This window comes from Eubalaena glacialis, chromosome 1 (assembly GCF_028564815.1).
Source record: "Eubalaena glacialis isolate mEubGla1 chromosome 1, mEubGla1.1.hap2.+ XY, whole genome shotgun sequence".
In the NCBI taxonomy this organism is placed as follows: Eukaryota; Metazoa; Chordata; class Mammalia; order Artiodactyla; family Balaenidae; genus Eubalaena; species Eubalaena glacialis.
In genome coordinates, this window is record NC_083716.1 from 105,177,308 (window position 1) to 105,187,943 (window position 10,636).

The 10,636-nt window shown below is 48.8% G+C and overlaps 1 protein-coding gene across 1 annotated transcript; it reads left to right on the forward strand.

Annotated features, from left to right (window-relative positions):
* Positions 1-1,500: 1,500 nt before the first annotated feature.
* LOC133091354 (histidine-rich glycoprotein-like) lies at positions 1,501-9,218 on the forward strand. Its single transcript, XM_061190572.1, has 7 exons — positions 1,501-1,514; positions 4,835-4,927; positions 5,023-5,169; positions 6,217-6,462; positions 7,823-7,927; positions 8,654-8,788; positions 9,038-9,218. The coding sequence occupies exons 1-7, from the start codon at positions 1,501-1,503 to the stop codon at positions 9,216-9,218; spliced, it is 921 nt and encodes a 306-aa protein (XP_061046555.1).
* Positions 9,219-10,636: the final 1,418 nt, after the last annotated feature.

Genomic DNA, 10,636 nt, shown 5'->3' on the forward strand with positions numbered 1-10,636 from the left:
TGCCTGAGTTGGGAATAGTGTCAGGGCCTTAGTAAGGGACAGTGTCAGTGTCTGGGTTAGGAGTAGTGTGAGGGTTTTAGTTAGGGACAGTGTCAGTGCGTGTGATAAGAGTAGTGTCAAGGCCTTAGTTAAGGAGAGTGTCAGTGCCTGAGTTAGGAGTAGTGTCACGATCTTAATTAGGGACAGTGTCAGTGCCTGAGTTAGGAGCAGTGTCACGATCTTAATTAGGGACACTATCAGTGCCTGAGTTAGGAGTAGTGCAGGGTGTTAGTTAGGGAAAGTGTCAGTGCCTGAGTTGTGAGAAGTTTCAGGGCCATAGTAACGGACAGTGTCAGTGTCTGAGTTAGGAGTGGTCTCAGGGTCTTAGTTAGGGACAGTGTAACGCCCTGAGTTAGGAGTAGTGTCACGGATTATGTAGGGACTGTGTCAGTGCCGGAGATTGTGCTAGTGTTAGGGCCTGTGTTAGGAGTAGTTTGAGGGCCTTAGTTATGGACAGTGTCAGTGCCTGAGTTAAGAGTAGTTTCAGAGCCTTAGTTAGGGACAGTGTAAGACCCCGAGTTAGGAGTAGTGTCACGGAATTTCTTAGGGACAGTGTCAGTGCCTGAGTTAGGCGTAGTGTCACGACCTTAATTAGGGACAGCGTCAGTATCTTAGTTAGGAGTAGTGTCAGGGTCTTAGTTAGGGACAGTGTCAGGGTCTGAGTGAGGAGTAGTCTCACGGCCTCAGTTAGGGACCTTTAAGGCCCTGAGTTAGGAGTAATGCCACGGACTTAGTTAGGAACAGTGTCAGTGCCTGAGTTAGAAGTAGTGTTAGGAGTAGTGTGAGGGCCTTAGTTAGGAGTATTGTGAGGGCCTTAGTTAGGGACAGTGTCAGTGCGTGAGTTAAGAGTAGTGTAAGGGCCTCAGTTAGGGATACTGTCAGTGGCTGGGTTAAGCCTAGTGTCAAGGCCTTAGTTAAGGAGAGTGTCAGTGCCTGAGTTAGGAGGAATGTCACGGCCTTACTTAGGGACAGTGTCAGTGCCTGAGTTAGGAGTCGTGTCACGATCTTAATTTGGGAGAGTGTCAGTGCCTGAGTTAGGCGTAGTGTCGCGGCCTTAGTTACGGACAGTGTCAGTACGTGAGTTAGGAGTAATGCCAGAGCCTTAGTTACAGACAGTGTCAGTGCCTGAGTTAAGAGTAGTGTCAGAACCTTAGTTAGGGACAGTGTTAGGCCCTGAGTTAGGAGTAGTGTCACGGACTTAGGGACTGAGTCAGTGACTGAGTTAGGAGTAGTGTTAGGGCCTCAGTTAGGAGTAGTGTGATGGCCTTAGCTAGGGCCAGTGTCAGTGCCTGAGTGAGGAGGAATATCACGGCCTTATTTAGGGACAGTGTCAGTGCCGTAGTGTCACGATCTTAACTTTGGGCAGTGTCAGTGCCTGAGTTGGGAGCAGTGTCAAGGCCTTAGTTAGGGACAGTGTCAGGGTCTGAGTGAGGAGGAGTCACAAGGCCTTAGTTAACGACAATGTCTGTGCCTGAGTAAGGAGTAGTGTAGTGGCCTTAGTTAGGTTCAGTGTCAGTGCCTTAGTTAGGAGTAGTGTTACGGCCTGAGTTAGGAGTAGTGTGAGGGCCTTATTTAGGGAAAGTGCCAGTGCCTGAGATAAGCGTAGTGTCAGGGCCTTAGTTAAGGGCAGTGTCAGTGCCTGTGTTAAGAACAGTGTCAAAGCCTTAGTTAGGGAGAGTGTCAGTGCCTGAGTTAGTCGTAGTGTCACGGCCTTAGTTACGGACAGTGTCAGTGCCTGAGTTAGGAGTATTGTCAGAGCCTTAGTTAGGGACAGTGTTAGGCCCTGATTTAGGAGTAGTGTCACGGACTTAGTTAGGGACAGAGTCAGTGACTGAGTTAGGAGTAGTGTTAGGGCCTGTGTTAGGAGTAATGTGAGGGCCTTAGTTAGGATCAGTGTCAGTGCTTGAGTTAGGAGTAGTGTCAGGGCCTTAGTTATGGACAGTGTCAGTGCCTGGTTTAGGAGTAGTCTCACGACCTTAATTAGGGACAGTGTCAGTGCCTGATTTAGGAGTAGTGTCAGGGTTTTAGTTACGGAATGTGTCAGTTCCTGATTTGAGAGCAGTGTCATGGCGTTTGTTAGGGACAGTGTCAGCGCCTGTGTTGGGAGTAGTGTCGGGGCCTTAGTTAGGCACAGTGTCAGCGCCTGAGTTAGGAGTAGTGTTAGGGTCTGAGTTAGGAGTAGTGTGAGGGCTTAATTTAGGGACAGTGTCAGTGCTTTTTTTAAGCATAGTGTCAAGTCCTTAGTTAGGGAGAGTGTCAGCGCCTGGGTTAAAAGTAGTGTCACAGTCTTATTTAGGGACAGTGTAAGGTCCTGAGGTAGGAGTAGTGTCACGGACTTAGTTAGGGACAGTGTCAGTGACTGAGGTAGGAGTAGTGTAATGGCCTTAGTTAGGATCAGTGTCAGTGCCTGAGTTAGGAGTAGTGTTAGGGCCTAAGTTAGGAGTATTGTGAGGGCCTTATTTAGGGACAGTGTCAGTACCTGTGTTAAGTGTAGTCTCAGGGCCTTAGTTAGGGGCAGTGTCAGTACCTGTGTTAAGCATAGTGTCAAGGCCTTAGTTAGGGACAGTGTCAGGGTCTGAGTTAAGAGTAGTGACACGACCTTAATTGCGGACAATGTCAGTGCCTGAGTTGGGAGCAGTGTCAAGGCCTTAGTTAGGGACAGTGTCAGGGTCTGATTGAGGAGGAGTCACAAGGCCTTAGTTAACGACAATGTCTGTGCCTGAGTTAGGAGTAGCGTAGTGGCCTTAGTTAGGTTCAGTGTCAGTGCCTTAGTTAGGAGTAGTGTTACGGCCTGAGTTAGTAGTAGTGTGAGGGCCTTGGTTAGGGACAGTGTCAGTGCTTGAGTTAGGAGTAGTGTGAGGGCCTTAGTTAGGATCAGTGTCAGTGCTTGAGTTAGGAGTAGTTTTAGGGCCTAAGTGAGGATCAGTGTCAGTGCCTGAGTTAGGGGTAGTGTGAGGGCCTTAGTTAGGATCAGTGTCAGTGCCTGAGTTAGGAGGAGCGTCACGTCCTTACTTAGGGAGAGTGTCAGTGTCTGTGTTAGGAGTAGTGTCTCGATCTTAATTAGGGACAATGTCAGTGCTTGAATTAGGAGTAGTGTCAGGGTCTTAGTTAGGGAAACTGTCAGTGCCTGAGTTGGGAGCAGTGTCAGGGCCTTAGTTAGGGATAATATAAGGCCCTGATTAAGAGTAGTGTCAAGGACTTAGTTAGGTATAGTGTCAATTCCTGAGTTAGAAATAGTGTTAGTCCCTTCGTTAGGGACCAAGTCACAGCCTGAGTTAGGAGTAGTGTGAGGACCTTAGTTAGGGACAGTCTCAGTGCCTGTGTACAGAGTATTGTCAAGGCCTTAGTTAAGGGGAGGGTCAGTGCCTGATTTAGGAGGAGTGTCACGTCCTTACTTAGGGACTGTGTCAGTGCCTGAGTTAGGAGTAATATCACGATCTTAATTAGGGATAGTGTCAGTGCCTGAGTTAGGAGTAGTGTCAGGGTCTTAGTTAGGGAAAGTGTCAGTTCCTGACTGGGCTGTAGTGTCAGGGCCTTAGTAAAGGACAGTGTCAGTGTCTGAGTTAAGAGTAGTCTCAGGGTCTTATTAAGGGACAGTGTAAGGCCCTGCTACTCCTACCACCATCACGAGCGCTCCTACTTGTACCACAGAAACTACTACTCCTACCACCACCAATAGTGCTCCTATTTCTACCACAGAAACTACTACTCCTACGACCACCATGAGCACTCCTACTTCTACCACAGACTCTACTACTCCTTCCGCCACCACAAGCACTCCTACTTCTAACACAGATTGTGCAACTCCTACCACCACGATGAGCGCAACTACTTCTACAACAGACACTACTAATCTTACCCCCACCACGAGTGCAACTACTTCGACCACAGACACTACTACTCCTACCACCAACACGAGCGCTCCTATTTCTACCACAGACCGTGCAACACCTACCACCACCACTAGCTTTCCTACTTCTACCACAGACAGTATTATTCCTACTACCACCACAAGTGCTCCTACTTCTACCACAGACAATAGTACTCCTACCTCCACCACGAGCGCAAGTACTTCTACCACAGAAACTACTACTCCTACCACCACCACGAGTGCTCCTATTTCTACCACAGACACTACTAATACTACCACCACCATGAGGGCCACTACTTCGACCACAGACAGTACTACTCCTACCACCACCACAAGCGCTCCTATTTCTACTAGAGACACTACTACTCCTACCACCACCACGAGCACTCCTACTTCTACCCCAGAAACTACTACTACCACCAAATTGGGGGCTCCTACTTTTACCATGAACCGTGCAACTCCTACCACCATCACAAGTGCTCCTACTTCTACCACAGAACCTGCTACTCCTACCACCACAATGAATGCAACTACTTCTACCACAGACCCTGCTACACCTACCACCACCACAAGCGCTCCTAATTCTACCACAGAAACTACTACTCCTACAACCACCACGAGGTCAACAGCTTCTACCACAGACATTACTACTCCTACCATCACACAGCACTCCTACTTCTAACACAGACTCTAATACTCCTACCACCACGATGAGCGCTCCTACTTCTACAACAGATACTACTACTCCTACCATCACCACGAGCGCTCCTTTTTCTACCACAGAAACTACAACTACCACCACCAAGAGCGCTCCTACTTCTACCACAGACACTATTACTCTTACCACCACCACAAATGCTCCTACTTCTACCATAGAATCTGATACGCCTACCACAACCATGAGCGAAACTACTTCTAACACAGACACTGCTACTCCTACTACCACCACGAGCGCACCTACTTCTACCCTAAAAACTACTACTACCACCACTACGAAAACATCTACATCTACTACAGGCCCTCTTCTCCTACCACCACCACAAGCGCTCCTACTTCTACCACAGGAACTACTACTCCTACCACCACCATGAGTGCTCCTTCTTCTACCACAGACTTTACAACTCCTACCACCACCATGAGCGCAACTACTTCTACCACAGACAATACTACACCAACCACCATCACGAGCGCTCCTACTTCTGCCATAGATATTACTACTCCTACCACCACCACGAACGCTCCTACTTATACCACAGACCGTGCAACTCCTACCAACACCACAAGCACAACTACTTCTACCACAGACAATACTACACCTACCACCACCACGACTGCTCCTACTTCTAACACAGATACACCTACTCCCACCACCACCACAAGCTCTCCTACTTCTACCACAGAGAGTATTAATCCTACCACCACCATGAGCTCTCGTACTTCTACCAGAGAAACTACTACTCCTACCACCACCACGATCGCTCCTACTTCTAACACAGAAACTAGTACTACCACCACCAAGAGCGCTCCTACTTCTACCAAGAAACCTACTTCTCCTACCACCACCACGAGTGCTGCTACTTCTACCACAGACCTTGCTACTCCTACCACCACCACGAGATCACGAATTTCTACCACAGGCCCTTCTAGTCCTACCACCACCACGAGCGCTCCTACTTCTACCACAGAAACTACTACTCCTACCACCACCATGAGCCCTCCTACTTATACCACAGTCCGTGCAACACCTACCACCACCACAAGCGCTCCTACTTCTACCACAGGCACTACTAAAACGACCACCACCATGAGCGCTCCTACTTCTACCACAGAAACTACTACTCCTACCACCACCATGAGCAGTCCTACTTCTACACCAGAAACTACTACTACCACCACCAACGGGGCTCCAAATTCTACCACAGACTGTGCAACTCCTTCCAACACCACGAGCGTTCCTACTTCTACCACAGAACCTGCCACTCCTACCACCAATACGAACGCAACAACTTATATCACAGAACCTGCTACTCGTACCACCACCCCAAGTGATCCTATTTCTACCACAGTAACAACTACTCCTACCACCACCACGAGTGCTCCTACTTCTACCACAGAAACTACTACACCTACCACCACCACGAGCAAAACTGTTTCTAACTTAGACCCTGCTATTCCTGCCACCACCTCGAGAACACCTACTTTTACCACAGACACTAGTACTCCTACCACCACCATGAACACTCCTACGTCTAACACAGAAACTACTACTCCTACCACCACCATGAGCACTCTTACTTCTACCACAGACACTACTATTCCTACCACTACCACGAGAACACCTACTTGTACCACAGACCTGGCTACACCTACCACTATCACGAGCACTCCTACTTCTACCACAGACATTACTATGCCTACCAACAACATGAGCACTCCTACTTCTACCACAGATATTCCTATTCCCACCACCACCCAGAGCGCTCCTACATCTACCACAGACACTACTACTCCTACCCCCACCACGAGTGCATCTACTTCTACAACAGACACTAGTACTCCTACCACCTCCACGTGCGCAAGTACTTCTACCACAGTATCTACTACTCCTTCCACCACCTTGAGTGCTCCTAATTCTTTCGCAGACATTACTACTCCTACCCCCACCAAGAATGCAACTACTTCTACCACAGACACTACAAAGACCCTGCTACTCCTACCACCACCAGGAGCGCTCCTAATTCTACCACAGAAATTACTACTCCTACCACCACCAGAGGTGCTCCTATTTCTACCACAGAAACTACTACTCCTACCACCACCACGATTGCAACTTCTTCTACCGCAGACGCTACTGGTACTACCACCACTACAAGCGCTCCTACTTCTATGACAGACACTACTAGTCCTACCTCCACCATGAGTGCAACTACTTCTACCACAGACAGTACTACTCCTACCACAACCACGAGCACAACTACTTCTACCACAGACACTACAACTCCTATCACCACCAGAAGCCCTCCTCCTTCTACCACAGACCATGCAGCTACTACCACCACCACTAGCGCTCTTTATTCCACCACAAACACTACTATTCCTACCACCACGACGAGCACTCATACTTCTACCACAGACCCTGCTATTTCTAACACAACCACCAGCGCAACTTCTTCTCCCACAGACACTACTAATGCTATCACCACCACGGGCCTTCCTACATCTACCACAGACCATGCAACTACTACCACCACCACGTGCGCAAGTACTTCTACCACAGAAACTACTACTCTTGCCACCAACACGAGCGCTTATCCTTCTACCACAGACATTACTACTCCTACCGCCACCAAGAGTGCGACTACTTCTACCACAGACACTACTATTCCTACCAACACCATGAGCGCACCTCCTTCTACCTCAGACACTAGTATTCCTACAACACCACGTGTGTTCGTTCTTCTACCACAGACAGTAGTACTACTACCACCACTACGAGTGCTCCTACTTTTACGACAGACACCACTACTGCAAATATTTCTACCAAGGACACTACTACTCATACCACCACAACGAGCACTCCTACTTCTACCACAGAACCTGCTACTCCTACCAGCACCAAGAGCGCCACTACTTCTACCACAGACACTAGTACAACTACTATTACTACGAGCACAACTACTTCTAACACAGAAACTATTACAACTACCAATACCACGAGCGCTCCTACTTCTACCACAGACAATAGTACTCCTACCACCACCACGAGTGAAAGTACTTCTACCACAGAAACTTGTGCTCCTACCACCACCACGAGCACTCCTACTTCTACCACAGACACAACTACTCCTACCCCCACCACAAGTGCAACTCCTTCTACCACAAACACTACTACTCCTAACACCACCACGAGAGCTCCTGCTTCTACCACAGACACTACAACTGCTACCAGCACCACAAGTGCCACTACTTCTATCACAGACACTACTACACCTACCACCACCACGAGAGCACCTACATGTACCAGAGACCCTGTTACTCCTACTGCCACCAGGAGCGCTCTGACTTCTACCACAGATAATCCTATTCCCACCACCACCACGAGTGCTCCTACATCTACCACAGTCCGTGCAACTCCTACCACCACCACAAGTGCTCTTACTTCTACCACAGACACTACTAAACCGACCACCACCACGAGCGCTCCTACTTCTACCACAGAAACTACTACTCCTACCACCACCACGAGCAGTCCTACTTCTATACCAGAAACTACTACTACCACCACCAACGGGGCTCCAAATTCTACCACAGACTGTGCAACTCTTACCAACACCACGAGTGCTCCTACTTCTACCACAGAACCTGCTACACCTACTAGCACTACGAATGCAACTACTTCAACCACAGACCCTGCTACTCGTACCACCAACCCGAGTGCTCCTATTTCTACCACAGTAACAACTACTCCTACCACCACCACGAGTGCTCCTACTTCTACCACAGAAACTACTACACCTACCACCCCCAAGAGCGAAACTGATTCTAACACAGACCCTGCTAATGCTACCACCACCTCGAGATCACCTACTTCTACCACCGACCCTCCAACACCTACCACCACCACGAGTGCTCCTACTTCAACGACAGAAACTACTACACCCACCTCCATCACGAGCGCTCCTACATCTACCATACACACTAGTACTCCTACCACCACCATGAACACTCCTACCTCTACCACAGAAACTACTACTCCTACCACTACCACGATCGCTCTTACTTCTACCACAGACATTTCTACTCGTACCACCAACAGGAGCACCACTACTTCTACCACAGACACCACTATTCCTACCATGACCACGAGAACACCTACTTGTAACACAGACCCGGCTACACCTACCACTACCAAGAGCGCTCCTACTTCTACCACAGACACTACTACTCCTACCACAAACATGAGCGCTCCTACTTCTACCACAGATATTCCTACTACAACCAGCACCATGAGCGCTCCTACTTCTACCACAGACACTACTACTCCTACCACCACCATGAGTGCTCCTAATTCTACCACAAACAGTATTACTCCTACAACCACCACGAGTGCTCCTACTTCTACCACAGATATTCCTACTACAACCAGCACCATGAGCGCTCCTACTTCTACCACAGACACTACTACACCTACCACCAACACGAACGCAACTACTTTTACCACAGACCCTGGTACTCCTACCACCACCAGGAGCATTTCTATTTCTACCAGAGAAACAATTACTTCTACCACCACCACGAGCGCTCCTAATTCTGCCACAGAAAATACTACTCCTACCACCAACACGAGCGCTACTACTTCTACCAAAGACACTACTACTCCTACCACCACCACAAGCATTCCTACTACTACAACAGACGGTCAACACCTACCACCACCACTAGCGCTCCTACTTCTACCACAGACAGTAGTATTCCTACCACCACCATGAGCGCTCTTATTTCTAACCCAAAAACTACTACTACCACCACCACAGTGGCTCCTACATCTACCACAGACCATGCAACTCCTACCACCACCACCAGCGCTGCTACTTCTACCACAGAAATTGCTACTCCTACCACCACCACGAACGCATCTACTTCTACCACAGAAACAACTACACCTACCTCCACCACAAGTGCTCCTACTTCTAACACAGAAACTACTATTCCTACCATCAACACGAGCGCTCCTACTTCTACCACTGAGACTACTACTCCTGCCACCACCATTAACGCTCCTACGTCTACCACAGACACTACTACTCCTACCACCAACACGAGCACTCCTACTTCTACCCAAGAAACTACTACCACCACCACCAAGAGAGCACCTACTTCTACCACAGACCCTGCTACTACTATCACCACCATGAGTGCTCCTACTTCTACCACAGAACCTGCTACTCCTACCACCACCACGAGTGCTACTACTTCTACCAAAGACCCTGCTACTCTTTCCACCACCACGAGAGCACGTATTTCTACCACAGCTGCTGCTATTCCTACCACCAACATGAGTGCTCATATTACTACCACAGAAACTACTACTTCTACCACCACCACGAGAGCTCCTACTTCTACCACAGAAACTACTACTACCACCACCATGAGCGAAACTACTTCTAACACAGACCCTGCTACTCCTACCACAACCACGAGCGCTCCTACTTCTACTACAGAAATTACTACTCCCACCACTACCACGAGCGCTTCTATTCCTACCACAGACACTACTACTCCCACCACCACCGCGAGTGCTCCTAATTCTACCAGAGACACTGCTATTCCTACCACCACTGTTAGCGCTCCTACTTCTACCAGAGAATCTACTACTCCTACCACCACCACGAGTGCTCCTACTTTTATCACTGAGACAACTACTGTTGCCACCACCATGAGCACTCCTACTTCTACCACAGACACTACTACTCCTACCACCAATACGAGCGCCACTACTTCTACCAAAAACACTACTACTCCTACCACAACCACGAGCGCTCCTACATCTAACACATTAACTACTACTACCACCCCTATGGGGGCTACTACTTCCACCACAAACCGTGCAACTCCTACCACCACCACGAGCACTCCTACTTCTACAACAGAACCTGCTACTCCTACCAACACCAAGAATGCAACTACTTCTACCACAGACCCTGTACTCCTACCACCACCACGAGC